Source organism: Ranitomeya variabilis, chromosome 3 (assembly GCF_051348905.1).
Source record: "Ranitomeya variabilis isolate aRanVar5 chromosome 3, aRanVar5.hap1, whole genome shotgun sequence".
In the NCBI taxonomy this organism is placed as follows: Eukaryota; Metazoa; Chordata; class Amphibia; order Anura; family Dendrobatidae; genus Ranitomeya; species Ranitomeya variabilis.
This window is the reverse complement of record NC_135234.1, coordinates 636,114,612-636,141,954: the sequence shown is the minus strand read 5'-3', so window position 1 is coordinate 636,141,954 and position 27,343 is coordinate 636,114,612. Positions and strand designations below refer to the sequence as shown.

The following is a 27,343-nucleotide window of genomic DNA, read 5'->3' as shown; positions in this document are numbered from 1 at the left end:
TGGCACTTAAATACGTGGCACTTAAATACGTGGCACTTAAATACGTGGCACTTAAATACGTGGCACTTAAATACGTGGCACTTAAATACGTGGCACTTAAATACGTGGCACTTAAATACGTGGCACTTAAATACGTGGCACGTGGCACTTAAATATGTGGCACGTGGCACTTAAATATGTGGCACGTGGCACTTAAATATGTGGCACGTGGCACTTAAATACGTGGCACGTGGCATACGTGGCACTGAAATACGTGATACTTAAATACGTGGCAATATGACTGTCAGAAAATGTTCATTAAACGGTTAGGGGTGAGGTTAGGGGTAGAGTTAGGGTTAGGGTTTGGATCCCTTTATCACCTTGATGGTGGTGGGTGGCTTTTCAGTGTTTTCTGGTTTTTTTCTATAAAAACGCATGCGTTTTTAGCGCAAACAAACGCATGTGCTTAAAAACGCATGCGTTTACATAGACAGCAATGCATTTTTTTGCCGCGAAAAAACGCATGCGTTTTTTCGCGGCAAAAAAAGCGCAAGAAAATACTGCAGGTAGCATTTTTGAAAATGAACGCATGCAGACAAAAAACCCATGCGTTTGAAAACGCAACCAAACGCATGTGCAAAAAAACGCATGCGTTTTCAATGTTAAATATAGGGGAAAAAAACGCATGCGTTTTTTGTGCAAAAAACGCTGCAGACAAAAACGCAAGTGTGAAACCAGCCTTATCCCTTAGCAAACACGCAGAAGGGGAGGAGAGGAGTGACATCGCACCCATGTGAGCAGATTCAGTCGATATTTACTGCAGTCGTAATGTGAGCTAGTTGTACAGTAGGTTTTTGTCAAATTTCAGTAGCTGCTCCCCCTAGTGTTTAAAAGTGGAAATACCAAACCTTTTACAATTATTTTTCATATTTTACTAAATTATAAACAAATTATAATTTTTAGCAAAATGTAAACATTAATTCTTTACATTTTTTTTTTTTTTCCAATTGCTGAAAGAAAACATTTTTTGGGTGGCACCTTTCCTTTTAATATGTTATTTAACTGGATTGGAACGCCTAAGCCAGTTGCCGGTGTTGGTAAAATTGACAATGAAAATCCTAACTAGTGGATCCTCACATGATTGGACACTTGTAAAAAATCAAACACCGATGGTACTCTCCCTTAACAGGTCGTTGTGCTTTGGGTGAAGCGGTGACTAGAGCACACATCATGATTGGAGTACACATCACTGCATCATATCGCTGAGCTCGGTCATGCATCAGCAGAGTCTTCGAACTTGATTGGCTGCAGTGTTGATGTGCGCTGTAGTCGTCACCACTGCTGCAGCCAAAATGGAGAGACTGGTGCAGCAGCTGGAAGCCAGCGCTCTATTGGGGGAGGATGAGTAAGGTTATGTGCACACACATCGTCTTTTTAAAGCAGATTCTGGATATAAAGCGCTCAAAAAACACTGAAATATAAACATGCATTTCTATGTAAATAGACTTGCTGTTCATATGTTCGGGCATTTGAGCGTTATTTAACCACTCTAGGTTTCAAAAGATGCCAAGTGGCTAAATGAAGTCACCTGCCAATTGTTTACTCATTTTCCACCTAGTAGACTAGCTATACTTTACAATACCAGGGAATAGGAAAGCTCATGAGAAACCCAGCATCTGTTTTTACATCTCCACAACTTTTTTGTACAAAACCATACGTTAGAAAGCATGCTATTCTTTGGGACACTATTGTACCTTCCTTTTGATTAGAGCTTCCGATTTCACAGAGGCGCATTCGTAAGTGCTGATTTACTAAGCTAGTTTTGCAAAAAATTTGGCTAAGGCCAAATTCATATGTCCGTGAAACGTGGTTTGTGTGAATACTGTGATGTAGAAGACTGGCTGCTGGTCTGCCATCTTGAATGGCATACATGACTGAGTATAATTCAGGAAGCCCACTGTCGGTACATACATCCCCGACCATTTTGTATGGACGTATGAATTCGGGGGGACTTTGGGCGAGAGCTTCTTTAATTTTATTTAATAAAAAAAAAGTCTTTCATGGGCACGGCAAATTTATGGCAGCGGCATTCCTTAAAATTTATGGTGCAGTGCACACAGTCACCCATCACTTTTCAGATGCATCAAATTCATTAACAGGTATACGTGTCTTAATGAATCAGGAGTGTCTGACTCCAGCATGCCCCTTCATCCATATCGGGGTGAACAGTGCTGAATCGGGACCTTGGACTAAACAGTACACAGATGTGCCAGTTTTTTTCAGCCATCGCGATGAGCCACTTTGGTAAATTTGGTGCATTTTAGGTCTGTCTAGTCTCTAAATTAGCATTGTCTAAAAGTTAAGCTGGCTTTAGTAAATGAGCCCCAGAGTGCTTTTATTTTTTTGTTGGCCGAAAGAAAATGGTTGCATGATCTATTGGATGCCACATTATGGAGCTACAGTATTGTCCTCTAGAAAGAAGCTCTGCCCAGCAACTCATGTGCTAGCTTATTTTATTTTTGTAGTGCAGAAAAAAAATAAAAGCTTTACTGAGAAGAAAATGTTCACTTGTGATTTTTCTCCTAGGGAAACAGAAGGCGTACCAAGCACTGCCATCAGAGAAATCTCACTCCTCAAGGAACTTAACCATCCCAACATAGTCAAGTCAGTGGCTCCTCAACGTATCTGTGAACTTGTGTGCATTATTTGTTTGTAGGTTTTATTCATAGGTGTCTACTCTTGCTAGGCTACTGGATGTCATTCACACCGAGAACAAGCTGTATCTGGTCTTTGAGTTTCTTAACCAGGATCTGAAGAAATTTATGGACAGCTCTAATATAACAGGGATCCCATTGGCTCTTGTTAAAGTGAGTTCCAAGTATTGTCAGCTACACGGAACTTTAGACTGCTTGGCAAGTGTTATGTATGTATGTTTGTTTTGTGATGTGTGGTTTTGTTTTTTAACACTGACCTCCTGTAATAAAATTACCATTCTTTGAAACGTTTAGGATTTTTTGTGAGATTCCATTTATTTAGTGGTTTATCTTCTTGCTTTCTCAAACTTCTGACTTTCTAAAACTGTTCTTGCAGTCATGCATCGCAAGCTCTAACTTTGCTTCATAAAGTGACTCTGGCATATGATTCAATGCTGCTCGAACCACAGCAAGCATCCATCTGACTTCATCATGTGTGTGTTGAAGAGGGGGGAAAAAAAAGGGGGGTTTGGTACCATGTTAGCCAGTTGAAAAAAGAGACCTCTTAATGGAGGAAGCCATCCTCTTGGACTAGAGTCTCAAGCTGCGTAGTGCCCAGCAAGCCTTTAAACGTACGAGGGGCGTTCATTAAAGATTTCTCCTGACCCACTTCCTGTGGACTGAGAGCAATGAAACTTGGCACTGTTATTAGTCTTTCTCTACATAAGTGCCACCTAGGGACACACACTTCTCCCATCTCTTTAAGCATCTGTGGACACCGCTTGTAGTAGACAGGTTGCTTCAAAAGCCATATTGTGACATCAGAAATCAGTCTCCTATCTGGAAAATGCATGCCCTTCAAAAATAACTTCATTGTTGGAAAGAGGTGGAAGTCTGGTGCAGGGTTGGGTGAATAAAGGGGATGTGGTAGAATTTTAAAGCCACAGCAGCATGCTTCCATTTGGGCAACATGTGAGTTGTGAACTGGTGCATTGACTTGGAGAAGCTGGACGCCTTTTGGAGAGCATGCCACGTCTCTTGGTTTTGATGCTACAATTTCTCAGCAGTGAAGCATAGTATGCCCCAGTGATCATGGTTCCCTTTGCTAGGAAATCCATCAATACTACTCCGTGCTGGTCCCAAAATACTGTGAGTATGCCCTTGCCTGCTGAGGGTTGGCACATGCCTTCTTTGGAGGTGGTGAGTCATGATGCTTCCATTGCATCGACTGGATTTTAGTCTCCGGATCACAGTGATGGACCCAGCTTTCTTTCTGTGATGATCAGTCTGCTGAAAAAAGTCTTCCTAGTTTCCATGGCACATCTTCAATAGAGCCTGAGAACATTTGACTCTTTCCTGCTTTTGGGAAAGGTGTGAGCAGTCAGGAAACCCAGCGAACAGATACCTTATGCATGTGAAGATGGTCTTGGATGATTTTTTTTCCACGGACGCTACACTAATCTTGACATTTTGGGCTAGGTTTCGAATGGTTAGGTGGCGATTTTCCAAAATGGCGACCTCCGCTTGCTGGATGGTGTGTTCATCAGTAGCAGAGTTGGAGTTACCCTGGCATTGGAGCGGTTTGCCAGTTCTTGACTACATCATATGATGGGGAATCATCACCATAAACCTTTCATCTCATTGAGCGTCACCTTTGGTGTGCGGCCTTTCACTAAAGGAACTTGATGACTGCTCTGTATTCCACTGGGTCCATTATCAAACCTCCCAGCGCTTCACACCTGTAAAATCAAGACCGTTATCAGTTCTGAGTTACAAATTAGCACGTAAAGTATAGAGACTTATATCATTACACGTGGAGTTTCAGAGTCCTGAGATAAATAGAAGTGTGTCAGGGGAAATCTTTAATCACCGCCCCTCATATGTCCTCTCTGAAATACCAGAGCAAGTGTCTGATTCTTGCTGCCTGTGGTTTGGAACACATGAATCGGCTGTCCGGTACACTGAAGTCTGCATAAGAAAGAAAGTGAATCTGTGAATTTGTGTGCGTTTCTGTATGTTTACTAGGTTTAATTCATACATGTCTAGGCTACTGGAAGTCATTTCACACTGAGAAGAAGCTGGGTGTAGTGGGGACAGACAATTTCTTATTGGGGTTTCTAATTCACATTAGTTGGCTTAACAAGGAGATAACAATGAGCTCATGATTTATAGTCAAGTGGTATTAAAGATTGTCCAACCATACTCCCATCCAATCTGAGATCGGGCAGAGTGTTGCCTCTCAATGCACAATGTCAGGTCGGATAGTTTATGATTTATTATTGATAGGCTATATTCTGACTCATGGGTATGTAGAACGCAGTGGTGCCTGGATAGACCTATTCTTTTGGGCGCTTCCGTATTGACCTGTACTCACGTTCATACCGATTTATCAGATAGCTTAACTCAGCCACGATCTCATGTAAGAAGACTCCAGGAAAAGAGGATTGCTTTAACCGAAATTCTTGTATTATGATGAAAGTAGCAGGTAAAAAGGAATATTCAACAGAGGACATGTAGAAGATGCATACAGATATGGTGATGATGACAAAATGGAGAATAAGGGCGTGAACAAACATACATCACAGGACTACAGTGAGAGAGTTGGGACAAAATAAAGGGAAAGGCAAACTTCTGCCTAGAAAGAAGGATAGAACACAAGCAATGCAAAACATTGAATGATTTCCCAAGTCGTGGGACATGACACTCCCCGTCTGAAATCCTTGGATTTCACGATGTCCGTAATTCTTCGAAGTCGTACGAACCTGAAAAAAACAAGAGGAAGAAAACGTGCATGCAATAATAAAACATAAAAGATTTTTAAGTCCAACTCGTTGTTGTTGACCCGTAGATCACACCGAAAGATAAGTTCAAGTATATAAAACCCATCTTCAGATTGGGGAAGCCGCAAACATGCAAACTCTTCCACCAACCCAGAATCCAATGGGAATGTTAAGGGTTCAATCCAATGGAAAATGTCAACATTCAATAAACTGGGGAATGAGGAGGAATGCTCCCCGCCGTGAACAACGTCCAGGAGCATGTTCAGTTCATGTGATGTCCTCCTTTCGTAGAAGCAACACGAGTTCAGTGACCGGGCGGAAGAAGGTTCGGGTAGAGCCCCCTTTTGTCACCTTAACTTCTACCTTACGAGTCTTTCCGTCCTCACTGGGTAGGACCTTGGTGATAAGTCCCATTGGCCAGTCATTACGATGAGCCTCTTTGTCCTTTAAGAGAACAAGGTCTTCTTCTTGGATATTGGGACTGGGCGTCTGCCATTTGTGACGGTTTTGAAGCAAGTGTAAATATTTGGTCTTCCATCGATGCCAAAACACGTTAGCCAGGTGTTGTACTTGCCTCCACTGACGTCTGTAAATGTCCTTGTTATCGAAGTTCCCAGGTGGAACTGTAGCAGCTCCAATCTTCTGTGTGAGAAGTGTGGCTGGAGAAATATCAGAACCCAAGTTGAGGTCCTTTAGGTTTGTGGCGTGGTCCTCAGATGGAAACGCGTTCATTACGTCTTGTACAACTTCAGCAATTTCTACTGCCAATACCGCAGCGCAAAGCTCGAGTCTGGGTACAGAGTGTGCAGGCTTTGGAGTTAATTTGGCTTTACCCAGGATGAAACCACAGTGTACCTTGTTAGCTCCTAAGGTCATCAGATAAGCTACTGCGGCTATGGCTTCTGTAGATGCGTCAGAGAAAATATGGACTTCTCTTCTGATTGCAGTCAAAGGTGATCTTGGAGAATAACAACGTGGGACTTGGAGTTGCGCTAAGAACTTCAGAGACTTCTTCCACGCCTCCCACCTTTGCTGTTTCTGAGTTGGGAGCGGGGTGTCCCAATCCGTGTTCTCGGCCGTAAGCTGTCTTAACAGTATCTTGCCTTGAATAGTGATGGGTGCTACAAACCCGAGAGGATCATAGATGCTATTTATGACAGATAGGACTCCTCGTTTGGTAAAGGGTTTGTCATAGGGTGACACTTGGAAAGTGAAGGTGTCCCGTTTGATATCCCACAGTAGACCAAGGCTGCGCTGTGTTGGAGGAACATCGGAACCCAAGTTGAGGTCCTTTAGGTTTGTGGCATGGTCCTCAGATGGAAACGCGTTCATTACCTCTTGACTGTTAGAGATAATCTTGTGGAGTCTGAGGTTTGATGTGGATAGCATTTCCTGTGTCCTGGAGAGTAGGTCAATTGCATCTTCGCTTGTGGGCAAGGACTTGAGCCCATCGTCCACGTAGAAGTTCTTCTCTACAAATTGCCGAGCATCGGAACCGTACTCTCTCTCACCTTCCTGGGCTGTCCGTCTCAGTCCATAGATCGCCACAGCAGGTGAGGGACTGTTGCCGAAGACATGGACCTTCATCCGGTAGTCTATGACCTGATTGTTGACGTTGTTGTCCTTGTGCCATAGGAACCTAAGATAGTTTCTGTTGTCTTCTTTCACAATGAAGCAATGAAACATCTGCTGAATGTCGGCCATTATGGCAACAGGTTCTTGTCTGAAGCGGATCAATACTCCAAGGAGGCTGTTGTTCAGGTTGGGCCCAGTTAGGAGCAGGTTATTGAGAGAGAGGCCTTCAAACTGAGCACTGGAGTCAAACACCACTCTGATCTGATTAGGCTTGCGAGGGTGATAGACACCAAAGGATGGAAGATACCAACATTCTTCTCCCTCCCTCAGTGGTGGCGCAGGTTCAGCATGATTTCTGTCAAAGATGTTCTGCATAAAGTCAATGAAATGCTTCTCCATCTCTGGTTTCCTCTTTAGGGTACGCTTTAAGGATGAGAACCTTGCAGTTGCTTGCTGCAGGTTGTTCGGCAACCTCACTCTTGGGAAACGAAAGGGTAAAGGAGCTACCCAACTGTTGGAGTCGTCTTGAACAAATTCTTTATCCATAACCTTTATAAATTCTTTATCTTCCCTTGTGGGTGCCAACTTGTTGTCATTACTTGTGGAATCGAACACTGATGACCCGAGGTTTTCTTCCCAGGACTGGAGTGTGTTCATGTTGTTGAAGGATTCCTGTTGCCACTTGGTGTTGCTCACTTTCTCTTTCACCCAGTAGTGATGTGGGCATGGTTGGAAATGGGTGCTGCGACCATTTGACAAAATGTGTGTCTTGTAAGAGGAGATGTTGTTAGGTCTCTTCATCTTGTGTATGCAAACATTGCCTATGATTACCCAGCCTAGATCTAAGCGTTGGGCAAATGGTGCATCGTGTGGTCCATTAATTTGCTGACGCACCTTGTGCAGCCGGAGGATGTCTCTGCCTAGCAGAATCAGGATATCTGCACTGTTGTTGAGGGCTGGTATCTTGTTTGCTATCCCCTTGAGATGTTGGTGATGAAGAGCAGCCTCTGGCGTTGGGATCTCTTCTCGATTGGATGGAATCTGGTTGCACTCGACCAGTGTAGGTAACGGTATCTCGACGGTGTTCTCGAGAGATGTCGCTGTAAGACCACTGGCCCTTCTCCCATAAACCTCTGTAACACCACTGCAGGTACCTAAGGTGTAAGGGTAGGCATTTCCCTTTAAGTTAAACATATCAAAGAGTTCTGACCTTGCAAGTGATCGGTTGCTCTGATCATCCAGAAGGACGTACACCTTCACGGCTTTCTCTGGGTGACCGTTGGGATATACGTTCACCAGGCAAATCTTCGCACAGGACTTGTCCCAGAGGTCTTCTCCGCAGACTTCTGTGCATGAAGAAGATATTGTGGTATGGCTTGCAGTTTGAGCTGCGTCCTCCCCGCCATGGCTCGTGGTGGGGGAAGGAGTAAGTGTAGAGTCAGGACGGAATGGGTGGAGTGCTTGTACGTGGTCCTCACTGTCACACTCCATGCACTTAATTGTAGTTTTACAGTCTTTAGCAAGGTGTTCAGTAGAAGCACAACATCTGTAGCATACCCCGAACCTCTTTAGAAGCTCCTTGCGTTCCTGGAGCGGTTTCTTCCTGAAGCCGATGCACTTTTTTAAGGGATGTGGCTTCTTGTGGATGGGACATTCACGATTTGGGTTCTCTATCTTTTCACCTTTGTTACTCTTGTCTGGGGCTGGTGTTGGTAAGGGAAGAATATCCGTCTTCTTCACTGACACTGGACCTCTGCGGTTTCTGTCGTTCGAGCGTGCGCTGACGTATTTAGAAGGAGGTGAAGCTGGGCCACTGGATTCTTGGTAAGAAAAGCTTGGGTCGTTCTTGCGCTCTGCCACGTCTTTTATAAACTCACAGAAGTAGGAGAATGGAGGAAATGACACTTGATGGTCTTTCTTGTATTTTGACCCTAGTGTAGTCCACCTTTCTTGCACGTTGTACGGTAGCTTGGAGATAATGGGATTTACTCCACGAGCAGTGTCCAGGTAGCTGAGGCCAGGTAGGTGGGTGTCTGCCTTGGCCAGCTGGAGCTCTAACAGCAAGTCACTGAGCTCCAGGAACTTTGAACTGTCTTTGCTTGCTATCTTTGGAAAACTCTGTAGACGCTTGAACAGTGCATCCTCTATGGCTTCTGGACTGCCAAAGTTTTTCTCTAGTCTTTCCCATGCAGCCATGAGACCAGCCATTGGATTACTGATATGTACAGACCTGAGTCTCTTGACACGCTCTGTGGATTGTGGTCCTAGCCATCTGATTAGCAGGTCCAGCTCTTCGGCAGCAGTGATGCCGAGGTCACTAGTTACGGTTCTAAAGGCATTTTTCCAACCTCTGTAATTTTCAGGTTGGTCGTCAAACCTTGTGAGACCGGTTTTAGTAAGTTCGCGGCGAATCATGTACCTTGCGAAGTCAGACATGTCTGTTCTTTCTGACTTAGGATGCACGAATGTGGGCTGAGCGGTGTTGTACATAGGAGTGGAGACGTCTTGGCCTTGAAACGTGGGTAAGTATGGAGTGGCATATGCATTTAGTCCAGCAACCGGTTTGGTGGGTATAGTCTCTGCTACATGCGGAGCTGGCACTATGCGGTTGTCGAGAGTATAATGACCTGCCGGTATATTGGGTTGCGTGTAGATAATAGCCTGTGGAGTTTGATGAGATGCAGGGTCTTGGCGCATACCGGAATACGAAGGAAGTTCAAGTTCGGGAGCATTGTACTGACCTTGAGTGTAGGGTTCTGTAAGTGGATAGGCATCCTGGTGCCCTGGAGAAGCATGAACGCCATCAGGAGTGTTAGTGATGATCTGCGGTTCGCCATTTTGGCTTAGCACGTAGTCTCTTGTGCGTTCAATAGGGTCCTCTGCCTCCACTTCACACAAACTGATGCTGTCTCTTTGACTCCCACTGATAGCTCGCTCCAGGATCCTTAACTCCGCCATGGCTGTTGCATGCTCACATTCCTTCTCCAGAGCTTCCTTGCGTGCTGCATCCGCATCCATGTCTGCTCTCCTTTGTGCTGCATCCATTTCTGCTCTCTTTTGTGCTGCATCCATTTCTGCTCTCTTTTGTGCTGTGGCTGCGTCCATATCTGCTCTCCTTTGCGCAAAGGCTGCTTGTATCTTAGACGTTTCTGCCTTAGCACGTGCCCTTATAAGCTGCTGGCTGAGAGTGGAATATTTTGATGAACTTGACCTAGATGAGCGTTTTGAGTGCTTAGACGATTTGGATGAGCGAGATGATGCATCTGGTGTCCGTGCAATTTTAGCCTCTATCTTTGTCTTAATGTCGCGTACGGTGTAGTCCCTTTCAGAATTAAGTTGCTGGAAACTTTGCAATTCTTTTAAAGTCTCTGGCAGATTCAGTTTTTTCAGGAGAGTAATGTATTGGTCAGTCTTCTCCATATACCTTTGGTATGCTGTGCATAATTGTTCTAGGACTCCCTCTAGTGGTAACTCATGAGAAGCAGGCCTTGATACAGTGTCTATGTGACTCAGCACTTTCTCCCATAGTGAAGACACATCACGATATACAACACCTTTTTCAGTCTCTAAATTCTCCATGACTTTCCATGTAGGTTTAACTGTACGTTTTCCCCTTTCACTAGCTGGTGGATGGGGATCTAGGTCTCTTTCCTGTGTCTGTAAGTCTGGTAGGGACATTGTATACCTCGCTTCAGACATGATTTGTTTGCAGGCAGGAAGAGTGGATGATGAGGGTTATACTTCTCACTGTTTATCTGCAGTGTGTGCTTCTATGCACGCTGGGGTCTGGCTGGGAACTGGGTTACTGTGTATCTGGGAAATGTCCTTTTCCACTGAGGTTCAGCACAGACCTTGAGTTACTGTCTCTGAAGGCAGGTTATTCCTTTTTACTATTCTGACTCATGGGTATGTAGAACGCAGTGGTGCCTGGATAGACCTATTCTTTTGGGCGCTTCCGTATTGACCTGTACTCACGTTCATACCGATTTATCAGATAGCTTAACTCAGCCACGATCTCATGTAAGAAGACTCCAGGAAAAGAGGATTGCTTTAACCGAAATTCTTGTATTATGATGAAAGTAGCAGGTAAAAAGGAATATTCAACAGAGGACATGTAGAAGATGCATACAGATATGGTGATGATGACAAAATGGAGAATAAGGGCGTGAACAAACATACATCACAGGACTACAGTGAGAGAGTTGGGACAAAATAAAGGGAAAGGCAAACTTCTGCCTAGAAAGAAGGATAGAACACAAGCAATGCAAAACATTGAATGATTTCCCAAGTCGTGGGACATGACAGGCTATCAATTTTCAGAACCTGATAAATATCAAACGTGATAAACATGCTATTGCAGACTACAGTATAAGTATGGTTCTTGGTTGTAGATGATTGTTGTTTTTGAATGAGATGTAATCTGTGCCTTGTACATTTTCAGAGTTATATGTTCCAGCTTTTACAAGGCTTAGCCTTCTGCCATTCACATCGCATCTTGCACCGTGACTTAAAGCCACAAAATTTACTTATTAACTCCGATGGAGCGATCAAACTTGCAGACTTTGGGCTGGCTCGAGCCTTTGGTGTGCCAGTCAGAACCTACACACATGAGGTGAGCAGAGTCCATCTTTATCTCCACTAACAAATAGTTATGTTTTGCTTGTTGTACTTTTTTTCAACCTGTCTTGTACAATACTCCATGTTTTCTTTTACTAGGTGGTGACCCTTTGGTACAGAGCTCCAGAAATTCTTCTTGGCTGTAAGTACTACTCCACAGCGGTGGATATTTGGAGCCTTGGTTGCATCTTTGCAGAAATGGTATGTATATGTTAACTAATTGCATCGCGTAAACATATAAGTTGACTACGGCGCTGTCCATGTCACCTCTTTTGTCACTTTATGAAATTTTCCATGAATGAAAGTCTTTCTGTATGGTTCTGCCTCTTTTGTGTATATGAATAATGCAATAATTGGCTAAATATTTTCCTTAATAAGCAAAAGAAACGAATGAGGAAATGCTTGCCATAATGTTAGTTTTTCTAACAATTTGCGAGGAAGAATACAGCAGATAATATAATATTTCTGGCATACGGATTAGATGTTTCCTGGTCAAAATTAATGCAACTGCCAAGTCTTTGACATGAGCAAATATTATACAAGATGCAAAAAACAATGATCAAATTTAATTGCCAATCAAACTACCCACAGCCTCAGAGTGGAAAGCATTTTGAGCAGACTATATACAGGGGATGCTTCTGTAGACCAATGTTGTAAGCTTGACTTATGAGTTGGCTGCAGTGAAGTCTTGTTCACAATGGTTCCTGGACTTCCCCCCCCCCCCCCCCCCTTGCTCCCTTTTAAAAGCTTGGTAGGCAAATGCTGCTCCTAGAATTCCTGACCCATTTGAAATCCTGTGTGTTCCCAAAGACACATCTATCTACAGAAGAGCCACTGTTAGCAGTGAGGTGGCCATGCATGCCTGGAGCTCTCCCATTTATTTTGAACCATGTCATATGTGTCCACATGGGACAACCCCTCTTGGGGGGAATGTCTTAGGAAGTACTATGAACACATGCTTTCTCTAGTGATTACACCCCCCCCCCCCTCCCGCACAACCCAATAACTCCTTAAGAACTGGGCGCAAGTTTTTGTTCTTGTTCTTCCACCGCATTCTTTGTGTTAAATTCCCTGAATCCTGATTATACTCGGAGGACTTGATCCTGCGATCATCTGATTGCTTATACCTATATACTGCAGTATTGTAGTGTACTGTGAAAATCTCAATCCCCTATAGCTGGCCTTCGTAAGTATACCAATATGGCCGTGACATGGACCCCAGCTGTCATAGTAACCCATTGGTGCACCGTGATTGTGACGTGGGGGCTGATGGGAAGCAGTGCTTGCAAGCATCAGTTTTATTAAATGATGTTGTGAGAGATTGACAGCAGCATTTAAATAGTTAGAAGTAGCGACCAGAGCTCAGCTCTGCTTGCTGCTGTTAGTGATACATGCCAGCTATTTATTATTATAGCACCATTTATTCCATGGTGCTTTACATGTGAAAAGGGGTATACATAATTAAAAAAAAAAAAAAAAAAGTACAATCTTAAACAATACAAGCCCCTGACTGGTACAGGAGGAGAGAGGGCTCTGCTCGTGAGGGCTTAGTCTACAAGTGATGGGTGAGAATACAGTAGGCGAAGGTATAGGTGGTTGTGCAGAGTTATAGTGAAGCACTGCAGGTTGTAGGCTTGTCTCAAGAGGTAGGTCTTGAGGGGGGATGATGCACAGGAGAAATCTTTTATTTAAATGTGGGAAGGGGAGATAAGAGGGAAGTAGAGAAAGAGATCTTGTGAGTATTGGAGGTTGCGTGCAGGTAAGTACCGGGAGTATGGAGGAGACAGGTTGTGTATGACATGGTTAGGGTTTTGAACTGGAGTCTCTGGGCAATGGGGGAGCCAGTGAAGGGATTGATAGATAGGAGAAGCCAGTGAATAGTGGAGGGGCAGGTGGATTAGTTGGGCTGCAGAGTTCAGGATAGATTGGAGGGGAGGCCACAGAGCAGGAGGTTGTATAGTCGAGGCGGGAGATGAGGATGTACACAAGTGTTTTTGCAGATTCTTGATTAAGGAATGTGGATCTGCAAAATGTTGGAGTTGGCAGGAAGTGGAAAAGGCTGATATGTGGTTTGATCAGAGTCAAGGATTACCTCGAGGCTGCAAGCTTGCGGAACTTGGGAGAGTGAGCAGCCATTAATGTCGATAGATAGATCTGTTTGGGGGCAGGGAGGGGGTTGAGTGAGATGGGGGACAGATGATGTATTCAGTTTTAGGAATTAAGCAGAGATAAAAGATGAAATGGCAGATATATATGGTGGGATTCTAGTTAGTAAGGAGGTGATATCGGGTGCAGAGGTAGATCTGTGTGTCAGCATAGAGGTGATACTGAAAGCCGTGGGACTCTGTTGTGCCACACCAAAGGTATAGATGGAGAAGAGCAGTGGTCCTAGAACTGAACCTTGGGGGACACTGACAGACGGGGTGAGATGAGGAGGTGGTGTGTGAGTGGGAAACGCTGAATGTCTGGTCTGTTGGGTATGAAGAGATCCAAGGTAGGGCCAAGTCTGATGCCAAGAGACTAATCCGTAGTAAGAGGGAATGGTCCACTGTGTCGAAGGCAGATGACAGCGTAGTGTCGCTTGGATTTGGCAGTTAGTAGGTCATTGGTGATTTTAGTCATGGCAATTTCAGTGGAATGATGCAGTCGAAGAGGAAAGGCGGGAAGACAGTTCGTAATGGAGGTGTTGTTCCAGTAGTTTTGAAGCATAGCGGAGAAGAGATATGGGATGGTAGCTAGACAGAGGATGGGTAAAGGGAAGGCTTTTTGAGGATGGTGTGATCGAGACCTGTGGGAAGAAAGAGGGGAAGACACCAGTTGTTAGTGACAGGTTGAAGAGATCGGTAAGGTTTGAGATGAAGACTGAGATGAGGTGGGACAGGAATCGGGTCAAATGCACAGGTGGTGAGATGTGATCTGGAGAGTAGAGAGGAAAATTGATATTTCGTAATGGTGGAGAAGCTGTTTTTGGTGGAGGAAGGCTGTGGGGGACTGCAGGCCAAAGCTGCTTTGATTTATAGCAATCTTCCGCTTGAAAAATGAGGCAAAGTCTTCAGTTGGGATGGGAGGAGAGGGAGGAGGTGGTGAAGGATGGATGAGAGAATTGAAAAGGTTGAATAGCTGTCAGGGTTGAGACAGGTAGGATATGAGAGATGAGAAGTAGGTTTGTTTTGCTGCAGTGAGTGTTGACTTGAAAGTAGTGAGAGAGTGTTTGAATGCGATGAAGTGCTCGATGGAATGTGATCTTTTCCATCTCCGCTCAGCAACCCTGGAAACCCTCCACAGCAAATATAGTGTTAGAAGGTGGGAGCAGGAGAGGGCATGAGTTGGTTGTCTGTGTTTTGAAGACACAGGATTTTTTGTTGAGGAACATTTCTGAGGAACAGTTCTGAGGAGGTGAGATGGAGAGAGAGAACCAGTTTAGTGATGAGCGAATGTGCTCGGATAACGTCTGATCTGAGCATATGGTTTTGCTTGTATACTATGTTAGAATTCCTTCCGCCAATCACACAGCCGCTGTTAGACATCCTCAACACGTGGGGATTCCCTAACAAACAGGCAAACCCCACATGTGTTGGCTGTCTATCAGTCGCAAACCATGCTGCCGCAGGGACTCTTAACATACTAAACGAGCACGCCCAGATGCTCGGATAACACCCGAGCATGCTTGGATAACACGTTATCCGAGCATATTCTCTCCTCTCTAAGGCTAAGTTCACACTTGCGTTTGGCTGGTCTGCGTATGGCTGCGTACTTCCTCCCTTAAGCTCCGCCTACTTCCGCATGTGTCCTGCGTGCCTATCTTTAACATTGGGTACGCAGGGACATGTGCACGCACAGGAACGTCAAAACGACGCATGCGGACGTATCCGCATACCAAGCATGTCCCTGCGTACCCAATGTTAAAGGTAGGTACGCAGGACACATGCGGAAGTAGGTGGAGCTTAAGGGAGGATGTACGCCGACATACGCAGACCAGCCAAACGCAAGTGTGAACCCGGCCTAACCCAGTTAATTACTAGGTGTAGAGAATAGGGGGTTAGTAGGAAGTGAAAGACTATGGGCGAGAGTGGAAATAAACATTGTTTACTGTGCCTATCCAGTTACCTTCAGTTCCCCTCTGGTCTAATTCCGTGCAGCACACTTAGCCAGTGTCTGCCCAGTGCATCACCCATGTAATATAGCCAGCATCGATTGCTTGTTTGTGTTGCCTAGCTCCTTGGCTTCCTACACCGTGGTAACCTCTGTATTCATGTACTTGTATGTGATATTACAGTAAGTGGTTAAACACCGCATACACTATAAAATGTATTTGTTTTTTCATGCTATCACAATTTTTTTTTTTTTTTTCCCATAAGTGAAATCCTAGAAAAAAAGCAGTAAAACTTCAGACATGAATTTACCACACTTACCACAGTAATTATTGTTTATAGTTCTGTACCTTGTGTGCCACTGTAATGTCGGCAGTGCATTTCTGGTTGTGTGACGGTATGTCATACAGTGTTGGAAGTTTTTACCCAGGAACAAATAAAATGTAAAATCTGAATTACTGAAAAAAGTGTAGTCATCTGAGATACAAATACAGAATGGAGCTTTTGTGTATTCATATGGTGTGACTTGAATGTGGCTTCCACCACAGTCATGACCCTCTGCTTCCGTCCCCCTGGGGTAGGGATGGTATTCATGATTGTGAATAACCCTTCATATTAGGCTCTTCTCTGATAAAAGAATGCTCCTCACGGCACAATTCCTTGAACTTGCGATAGCAGCATGTGATTGGTGTATTCAGAATCTGAGACACTAAAGGAGCGGGCAGTTTGGCATGTAGACCTTTCAAGGATGTAATATATAACAAAGCAAATCTCTCATGAGCGTGGCAAAATGGCATAGTTCAAAGCCATAGAGTCAGCATCCATCCAGCAAAAGGCACCTCTGCAGGACCCTGTATTGAAGGGGCAAAAACTTAGTAATATTTGACATTCAGAAATTGCAATCAGATGGCGGTACAGACTGTTCCCATAGCACTGTGTTGTATCACTCGTAGCATATTTTGTACCAGGCAATGGGTTAATACAGTGGTGTGGATGACCATCAAGACAGCAGACTGTGACACACTACCACATAAAAAGGAGAACTTGTCAAAAGAAGGTGGAATGTGGTCCAGTCGTTGATTTCTGTACTGTTCACTGGATTGTATTAAATAGGCACATCTAGATATCATTTTCTGATATAAAAACTGTAGCGTTTCACCTACTACGTGTCTTGGGGAACACTCGCTTGGCACGGGATTAACGCACTCGGGCACGATTTTCTTACAAAACACAGTCTCTTAGGTTTTATTTCACATCAGCAAAACCACATCCACAGGAACCTGATAACAGCATGAACACCGTCTGCATATATTCAGCTTTACCACAGTTCGTCTCTGACCCCGGTCAGCATAAGCCACAGACTTCGTCCGTTACCTGCTGGTGACCTTCACAGGTTCCTGGACACCTCTTGGCCTCAGAGGTGCCCCATACACAATGTCTCTCTCTGACCCCGGTCAGTATCACACAGATCCCTTTCCGTTACCTGTTGGTGCTGCACAGGTTCTTTCCTTCACAGAGGTATCATTCAGACGTTCTCACTGACCCCGGTCAGTATTACCCACAGTTATCAGACCGTTCCACACACTGCCATATGCCAGGTCCAAAGCCCCACCATGTGCTCTCCAGGACCTTCCAGCACAGACCATTCAGGTCCACACCCAGAGCTCATGTGACCAGACCTCAGTCACATTATATGGTACGAACCACTCCCCTAGATGGGAGTGTGTGTGGCTAGTTTGACCCTCCCATCTCTCATAACTAGCCCTGACAGCCTCCCTAGTTGAACAACACAATTTACTTGTGGGACTACAGGTCCCAGCACATCAACCTAACTTCAGACTGACAGCGCAGAGTGTCTTCCTCTGCAACACACACACTGGCCATTTACACTCCTGCCGGATTTTGTCTCATCACATTTATGCCTCCAAGCGCATCTTGAAGCACATACACAGCGCCCCCTGGCTGTAACATTGGTCACTACACCACAAGACGTAAACCCCTCCCCTGATCCGTATGGAAACCTGTAAGGTAACCGGATCAATGCCTGCATCCTCCAATGTTTAATCACATGGAGCGAACAATTTGTTTTCCTAACTGGTGGAGAAAGGTTCAAATTGATGCACCTGGGTCTTTTTTTTTTTTTTTTTTTCTTTCTTTTTCTTTTTTCAACCTATCTAAAGTGTCGGTACTCTGTGCTCCGATCCTCCAATATAAAAGAATCGCTAAAAGAACATTTTTGTGGAAAAAAGTTAATGTTCACTTTTTTTTTTTTTTTCCTTCCACATTGCTTCAGTTCCTGTGAAGCACCTGAAAGCTTAATAAACTTGAATGTGGTTTTGAGCACTTGAGTTTTTAGGATGGTGTCACTTTTTGAGTATTTCCTGTCTTATAGGCCCTTCAAAGTCACTTCAAATGTGATATGGTCCCTTTAAAAAAAAAAAAAAAAAAAATTTGATGGAGAAATAAGAACACTGATCAACCTTTAACCCTTATAGCTTCCTAACAAAAAAAAGTTGTTTCCAAAATTGTGCTGATGTAAAGTAGACTTGTGGGAAATGTAATTTATTAACTACTAGCTGAAGAGCCCGGCGTTGCCAGGGCTTAGTAAATATCTGTGGTTAGTTATAGCACCTCACTTCTCTTATTTTCCCATCACGCCTCTCGTTTTCTCCCTTACACTTCTCATTCCCCCCTAACACTTGTCATTTCGACCTCACATCTGTCATTTTCCGATGAATCCACTATTTTCCCTCACTCCTCTCATTTTGCGCTCACACCTTTTCATTTTCACCTCACACCTCATTTTCCCCTCAGTATATACATGTTTGTCATCTCCCTTATATATAGTATACACCTGTATGTCATCTCCTGTATCTAGTATATACCTGTATGTCATCTCCCCTGTAAATGGTATATACCTGCTGTATGTCATCTCCTCCTCTATATACCTGTCATCTTTTATATAGTATATACCTGTAAGTCATCTCCTCCTGTATATAGTATATACCTGTCATCTGCTCCTGTATATAGTATATACCTGTCATCTGCTCCTGTATATAGTATATACCTGTCATCTCCTCCTGTATATAGTATATACGTGTGTCATCTCCCCTGTATATAGTATATACCTGTGTCATCTCCCCTGTATATAGTATGTACCTGTATGTCATCTCCCCTGTATATAGTATATACCAGTGTCATCTCCTCCTGTATATAGTATATACCAGTGTCATCTCCTCCTGTATATAGTATATACCTGTCATCTCCTGTATATAGTATATACCTGTGTCATCTGCTCCTGTATATAGTATGTACCTGTATGTCATCTCCTGTATATAGTATGTACCTGTATGTCATCTCCCCTGTATATAGTATATACCAGTGTGTTCTCTCCTCCTGTATATAGTATATACCAGTGTGTCATCTCCTCCTGTGTATATAGTATATACCTGTATGTCATCTCTCCTGTATATAGTATATACCAGTGTGTCATCTCCTCCTGTATATAGTCAGGGCCGGTTTTAGACAAAGTGGGGCCCTAGGCAAAAATTTAAAGTGGGGCCCCAAATGCTAACATTGCAAAATCACACAAACATTTAAGTTACATTACATGAGCAGGATGCGGATACAGTTGGTGGAGGGGCCTGGAGCCAGTGCTCACACTGTGGCCCCCATATTTAGGGGCCTTATATCAGCCAACAGGTCTGCCACTAGTAGCTGTATGCAGGGGCATTGCTAGGGTCAGAAAAGATTGTGAGCCCAAGACAAAGAGTTGCCCCCAACCCCCTCTTAATTTTTTTTTTAACACCACAGATAATACAGTGATAACTCTCTGAGTACAGATAATTTAGTAGATGTCACTTGCAGTCCTATGTAACACCACAGATAGACATAGCGTTTCAGAGTAGGACTATGTTCAGATGCAGCATTGTTTTCAGTAGCCAAAACCTTTTCTATTAGCAGTAAAAACGTTGCGTTCAAAGCACCTGTTTTTCAGCTTGTTTTGTGGTGTTCTTCACACTTTTTTCAGCTTTTTTTTTTTGGAGTGAGGATGTTTGCTTTGTCTACAGTATGTTTACAACCACATTCATGCGATCAGTATTTGGTCAGTATTTCACATCAGTATGTGTAAGCCAAAACCAGGAGGGTGATAAATACCAAAGTGGTGACGTGTTTCTCAGGGTATGTGCACACGTTGCGGATTTTGCTGTGGATCTGCAGCAGTTTTCCATGCGTTGTACAGCACCATGTAAACCTATGGTAAACAAAATCCGCCATACACATGCTGTGGAAAATACCGCGCAGAAAGCTGTGTTGTATTTTCTGCAGCATGTCAATTCTTTGTTCAGATTCCGCAGCTTTTTACACCTGCTCCATAATGGGAATCCGCAGGGGTAAAAATGCTGTTGAAAACCGCACAAAAAACGTGGTAATTCCGCCGTAAATTTGCTGGTAAAACGCAGGGCATTTTACCTGCAGATTATTAGGAATCTGCATGTAAAAATCCACGGCAGATTCGCAAGGTGTGCACATAGCCTCATTGTTCCACTGCTGTTTCTGCATTACAAATACTGATGTGAAATACTGAACATGTGAACGAGACCTAATAGTTTAATTCACCAAAACCACTTAAAAAATTGCAGTGAAAAATGCCGTTGCAATATCTGCAGCTTTTTTATTCTTTCATTGCTTTTTACAGGTGAAAACACACTGAAAGAAGTGACACGCTACAGATTTAAAAAGCGCTACTGTAATGAAATCCAGTCAGAAAAAAACAAGCGCATGCAGGAGATTTCGGAAATCTCCTATGTTTTGCTTGCACTTTGAAAAGCAGCTTTTCACCATGTTCATATGCAGAATTTTTGCAGCTTTTTCTTCTGCAATTAAGAAGTTTACAGCATTTTACAGCACAAGCAAAAACTGAGATTTTCAGAAAGACCCTGCACACCCTTTTATTTTCTCCTGACTGAATTTCAAAACTGCAACGTTTTTTTAAGTCTGCAGCATGTCACTTTCAGCAATTTTTTTCACCCATAGAAAGCAATGAAAAAGTTTTAAAAAAAAATGCTGCAAATGTTGCAACAAAGTTTTTTTTATTTTTTTTTCGCTGCTTTTTTTGTGAATAACACTAACTTTATTAACCCCTTCCCGACCTTTGACGCCACGTAGGTGTCATGAAAGTCAGTGCCAATCCGACCTGTGACGCCTATGTGGCGTCATGGAATGATCGCGTCCCTGCAGATCGGGTGAAAGGGTTAACTCCAATTTCACCCGATCTGTAGGGACAGGGGGAGTGGTACTTCAGCCCATCTTCCAAAATGGCGGGCGCATGCGCAGTGCGCCCGCCGAATCTGCCGGCCGGCAGATTCGTTCCAGCTACATTTTGATCACTGTGATAGGTTTTATCACAGTGATCAAAATATAAAAAATAGTAAATGACCCCCCCCCCCCTTTATCACCCCCATACGTAGGGACAATAATAAAATAAAGAAAATATATATTTTTTTTCCACTAGGGGTAGGGTTAGGGTTAGAACTAGGGTTAGCGTTAGAATTAGGCTATGTGCACACGGTGCGGATTTGGCTGCAGATCCGCAGCGGATTGGCCGCTGCGGATTCGTAGCAGTGTTCCATCAGGTTTACAGTACCATCCGCTGTGCCCATGGTGCGGAAAATACCGCGTGGAAATGCGTTGTATTTTCCGCAGCATGTTAATTCTTTGTGCGGATTCCGCAGCGTTTTACACCTGTTACTCAATAGGAATCCGCAGGTGAAATCTGCATAAAAAACACTAGAAATCCGTTGTAAATCCGCAGGTAAAACGCAGTGCCTTTTACCTGTGGATTTTTCAAATATGGTGCGGAAAAATCTCACACGAATCCGCAACGTGGGCACATAGCCTTAGGGTTGGAATTAGAGTTAGGGTTGGAAATGGGGTTAAGAATAGGCTTGTCGTTAGGGGTGTGTTGGGGTTAAAGTTGGGGTTAGGATTGGGATTAGGGTTAGGGTTGTGGTTAGGAGTGTGTTGGGGTTAGGGTTGTGATTAGGGTTATGGCTAGAGTTGGGATTAGGGTTAGGGGTGTGTTTGGGTTAGTGTTGGAGTTAGAATTGAGGGGTTTCCACTGTTAAGGCACATCAGGGGTCTCCGAACGCAACATGGCGCCACCATTGATTCCAGCCAATCTTGCGTTCAAAAAGTCAAATGGTGCTCCCTCCCTTCCGAGCCCTGACGTGCTCCCAAACAGTGGTTTACCCCCACATATGGGGTACCAGCATACTCAGGACAAACTGGGCAACAACTATTGGGGTCCAATTTCTCCTGTTACCCTTGCGAAAATAAAAAATTGCTTGCTAAAACATAATATTAGAGGAATGAAAAATTATTTTTTATTTTCTCTTCGCCACGACAGCACCCACTTGAGAGAGGGGATCCGCCCCTAGGAACAGGAAACCCTATGGAGAGATAAAAGGGGCGGTCCCCCTCGCTCCCACAGTTGGTTTCCTGTTCCTACGGGAGACGCTTGGAGAGAAGAGGATACCCAGCCTGGATGCCGCTTGCGCAGTTTACCTTTATGGGACGGCAAGGGCTCCAGAAGCTGGAAGCAGCGTCGGGGGTCCTATGGCAGCTTCCCCCCTCTGCTGGCAGGTACCGTGAGGCCGGGTCCGGGGAGTCGCCTGGCTCACGAAGATCTACCCAGCGGACCTGCAGGGACCGACTCGCTGGGGTAAGGTGATCCTGCGGCGCCATCTCGCATGGTGCGCAGGCAGCGTGGGTCCGGTGTATTGTCCCCCGGAAGCAGTATTGCGAACTTCCGGGGTGATTCAGGAGAGACGGCGCCTGCGCTGACGCTGGTGGGTGCGCAGGCGCATACAGATGGCCGCGACCCGGATGTAGCGGTCACTTCCGGGTGCGGCAGGAAGCAAGATGGCGGGATCAGTTTGTAACACCATGGGTATTGAGGACACGAAAACCCCTAAAACCCCACAGGACGTGATGTTTGCAGGCCTGTCAGAGAAGAAAAAACCTTCCTTTCCTGTAATTCCAGCAATAAAAAATGTAGTAAAAAAGGAGTGGGAAAGCCAGGGACAAAGAGGATTACCGTCTTCGTCAAAAAGACGCTATCCCTTTAATGATGAAGATTTCTCCATATGGTTAAAAGCCCCGAAGGTGGATGCAGCAGTGGCCTCCACTTCTAGGAAATCTTTGCTACCCGTGGAAGATTCCGGCTCCTTGCAAGACCCGCTGGACCGCAAGGCGGATACCCTCCTAAAAAGAGCATGGGAATCCTGTACGGGAGCCTTCAGGCCGGCTATATCAGCCACTTGCACTGCCAGGTCCATGTTGGTCTGGTTGAACGATTTAGAAGAAGGATTAAAAAGCGGCCTTTCCCGAGATAGATTAATCTCTTCCATGCCGTTAATTAGGGGAGCTACAGCCTTTTTAGCGGATTCTTCAGCTGATTCCATACGACTAGCGGCCAAATCGGCAGGTCTGACTAACGCGGCTCGTCGAGCCATATGGCTAAAGGGGTGGAAAGGAGATCCCCAAACAAAGTCTAAATTATGTGGTCTTCCATGCCAGGGTGAGTACCTATTTGGTACTAAGTTAGATGAAATACTAACTAAAGCGGGTGAGAGGAAGAAGGGGTTCCCCAATAACTCTTATCTTCCATCCTACAGGAGAGCGTTCCGAAAGCCCATCTTTAATAGGAGAAAGGACTATAAAAACCAAGACCGCTGGGCTAATAAAGATTTTAAACAAAAAGGAGCGTTTTTTGGGAAACGTCCATTCAAACCTGAGGATAAACCCCGTTAGGACAGATCTACCCGTTGGTGGTAGGTTGTCTTTTTTCTCATCACAATGGCTGACAATAACTTCCAATCCGTGGGCAACTAGCCTTATATCTACGGGTCTAAAATTAAAGTTTGCCCGAGTCCCTCCGGACTCATTCTTATTGACTTCCTTAAGGTCTCAATCACAACAAGAGGCCTTGGAACAAGAAATAACAAATCTACTGTCCAAAGGGGTACTAGTGGAAGTACCTTTTCATAAAAAAGGAAGGGGTTTTTATTCCCCTTTATTTTTGATTCCGAAACCAGACGGATCGTTTAGAACAATAATTAACCTGAAGAGACTAAACGTCTTCTTAGAAAACCAAACCTTTAAAATGGAATCTATACGATCAACCATTAAGCTTATTTTTCCCCATTGCTTTATGGCAGTGCTTGACCTTAAAGATGCGTATTATCATCTACCAATCTTCATCGAACATCAGCAATATCTTCGGGTGGCAGTTACGATGGGAGGTCAAGTAAGGCATTATCAGTATACAGCAATGCCCTTTGGACTGTCGATAGCCCCGAGAGTCTTCACAAAATTAATGTCGGAAGTGATGTCATATTTGAGATTAAAAGACACACTTGTAATACCATATTTAGATGACCTTTTGATAGTGGGTAACTCCTTTTCCCAATGCCATCAGTGAGTACTTCATACAATTTCGTCCCTGCAGGAATTGGGGTGGTTAGTAAACTGGGAAAAATCCAGATTATCCCCCACAACTCGTCAAACATTCCTGGGGCTTATTCTAGATTCTACAAGTCAGAGGTGCTTTCTTCCCGACTCTAAACAAATAACAATTATAAACAAAGTACATTCGGTGATTAATAACCCCCTAATCTCCCTAAGAGAAGGGATGTCTCTTCTTGGTTCTTTTACATCGTGTATCCCGGCTGTCCCCTGGGCCCAATACCATACTAGAAAATTACAGTATAAAATTCTACAAGAAGAAGAGAGGTTACAGGGCCAATTAGATAGTCGGTTATCTTTACCAACAGACGTGTTAAATTCTCTTACCTGGTGGTTAGATCAGAGTCATTTTACCAGTGGGGTTCCCTGGGTGGTTAAACCTTCAAGAACAATCTTTACCGATGCCAGTCCTAGTGGTTGGGGAGCACACTTAGGAGATCAAATAGTTCAAGGTCTGTGGTCTCTTGAAGATTCGAACGATTCTTCTAATAAAAAAGAACTGAAGGCTATCTATCATGCCATATGTAAATTTCTTCCACAGCTACACGGAAAGCATACAAGAATCCTTTCAGACAACATGACAGCGGTGGCATACTTAAATCACCAAGGGGGAACAAGATCAGAAGCTCTCATGTTTATAGCCGCCGACATTCTATCCATAGCAGAGGAGCACCTCCTATCCTTGTCTGCACTACACGTGAGAGGAGTCGACAATCCAAAAGCGGATTTCCTCAGCCGCCACACTCTCCGCCAAGGAGAGTGGGTTCTCAGCCGACGTATCTTTTTAATGATAGTCAAAAAACGGGGCACTCCCGAAATAGACCTCTTTGCGACGAGATGAAACAGACAAGTCAAAAGGTTCGCTTCATTGTTCCGATCCGACAATCCAGATATCTTCGATGCTCTGCAAGTCCCATGGACATTCCAGAAAGCATATGCCTTTCCCCCACTAATACTTCTTCCAACAGTGATCAGGAAGATAAGGGAAGACAGAGCTCATGTGATCTTAATAGCTCCATTTTGGCCCAAGAGGCCATGGTTTTCCTGGCTGAGTGCCATGTCAATCTCAGACCCGTGGATCCTTCCGGAGGATCAGGATCTTCTCTATCAAGGCCCCTTCAACCACCCTCAGGTGAAGGGACTGCGGTTGACAGCCTGGCATTTGAGAGGCAGCTGCTAAAAATGAGAGGGTTTTCTAACAAAGTAATTGACACTCTGCTACTAAGTAGGAAAAAATCCACCACATCCATTTATGTGAGAGTGTGGAAACAATTTTTAAACCTCTACCCAACAGCACTATCAAACAAAATTCATATCCCTATGGTCCTAGAATTTCTTCAAAAAGGGCGCGATTTAGGTCTGGCAGTCAGTACCTTAAAAGTACATATTTCTGCGCTTGGTGCTTTATATGGTCACGATATTGCAGGTGACAGGTGGGTAGCTAGGTTTATCGCAGCTTGCCAAAGGTCAGAGACAGTCCAAATTCCCCATGTACCACCTTGGGATGTTAATTTGATCCTCGAAGCTCTAACAGACCACCCCTTTGAGCCACTACATTCAGCTCACATAAAACATGTCTCCATCAAGACAGCTCTTCTTGTTGCTTTGGTATCAGCTAGAAGAGTAAGTGACATACAGGCATTATCGATAGATCCACCGTTTATGTCTATATTTCCAGATAGAATTGTCCTAAAAACAGACCCTTCCTACTTGCCCAAAGTATGTACTAAATTCCATAGGTCACAAGAAATTTTTCTTCCCTCCTTCTATGATAACCCTACGAATCAGGAAGAACAAAAATACCACACATTAGATGTGAGGAGAGCCATATTAGCCTATTTAGACAGAACTAGCACCTGGAGGAAGAGCAGGGCTCTCTTTATTTCTTTCCAGGGCCATAAGAAAGGAGATGGAATCACGAAGGGTACCTTATCTCGGTGGATTCGGGATGCAATATGTCTGGCCTATTCATCCAAAGGGGAGAACCCGCCTGAGACCGTAAAAGCACATTCCACTCGTGCGATAGCATCATCCTGGGCCGAGCGAGCGGAAGTTCCAATAGAACTAATATGTAAGGCCGCAACCTGGGCTTCTCCTACTACATTCTATAATCACTATAGATTGGATTTGTCTTCTTCATCTGACCTGTCCTTTGGTAGATCAGTTCTTAACACTGTGATCCCTCCCAAATGACTATCTCTGAAAGTCTCTCAAGTGGGTGCTGTCGTGGCGAAGAGAAAACACCGGATTACGTACCGGTAATGCTCTTTTATAGAGCCACGACAGCACCCCTTTACTTCCCACCCTATTAAGTTATTTTTATAAAAGCACGATTAAGGGTGTTTTTTTTTTTTTTGGTTCTTGTAGTTAGCCATACTAAGTTAACTAATGATAAATGATGAAATCAAATTGCATACTAAATCTGGTGGGCGGTTCCTCGCAATCTCTGTAACCCAACTGTGGGAGCGAGGGGGACCGCCCCTTTTATCTCTCCATAGGGTTTCCTGTTCCTAGGGGCGGATCCCCTCTCTCAAGTGGGTGCTGTCGTGGCTCTATAAAAGAGCATTACCGGTACGTAATCCGGTGTTTTCACGGCTCTGCGTTATAAACTTCTGTGAAGCACTTGGGGGTTCAATGTGCTCACTACACATCTAGATAAGTTCCTTTGGGGGTCTAGTTTACAAAATGGGTCACTTGGGAGTTTCTACTGTTTAGGCACATCAGGGGCTCTGCAAACGCAACGTGACGCCCGCAGAGCATTCCATCAAAGTCTGCATTTCAAAACGTCACTACTTCCCTTCCAAACCCCGACGTGTGCCAAAACAGTAGTTTACCCCCACATATGGGGTATCCGCGTACTCAGGAGAAACTGGACAACAACTTTTGGGGTCCAATTTCTCCTGTTACCCTTGGGAAAATAAAAAATTGTGGGCTAAAAAATCATTTTTGAGAAAATAAAAATTATTTTTTATTTTCATGGCTCTGCGTTATAAACTTCTGTGAAGCACCTGGGGGTTTAAAGTGCTCACTATGCATCTAGATAAGTTCCTTGGGGGGTCTAGTTTCCAAAATGGGGTCA

General features: G+C 44.2%; 1 protein-coding gene across 1 annotated transcript in view; it reads left to right on the top strand.

Annotated features, from left to right (window-relative positions):
- The window catches only part of CDK2 (cyclin dependent kinase 2), a 51,121-nt gene that overhangs the window by 6,050 nt on the left and 17,728 nt on the right, over window positions 1-27,343 (top strand). Inside the window, exons 2-5 of the mRNA XM_077297572.1 lie at window positions 2,566-2,643; window positions 2,726-2,846; window positions 11,469-11,639; window positions 11,744-11,845. Of these exons, the coding sequence (XP_077153687.1) occupies window positions 2,566-2,643; window positions 2,726-2,846; window positions 11,469-11,639; window positions 11,744-11,845 (472 nt within the window). The remainder of the gene's footprint in view (window positions 1-2,565; window positions 2,644-2,725; window positions 2,847-11,468; window positions 11,640-11,743; window positions 11,846-27,343) is intronic.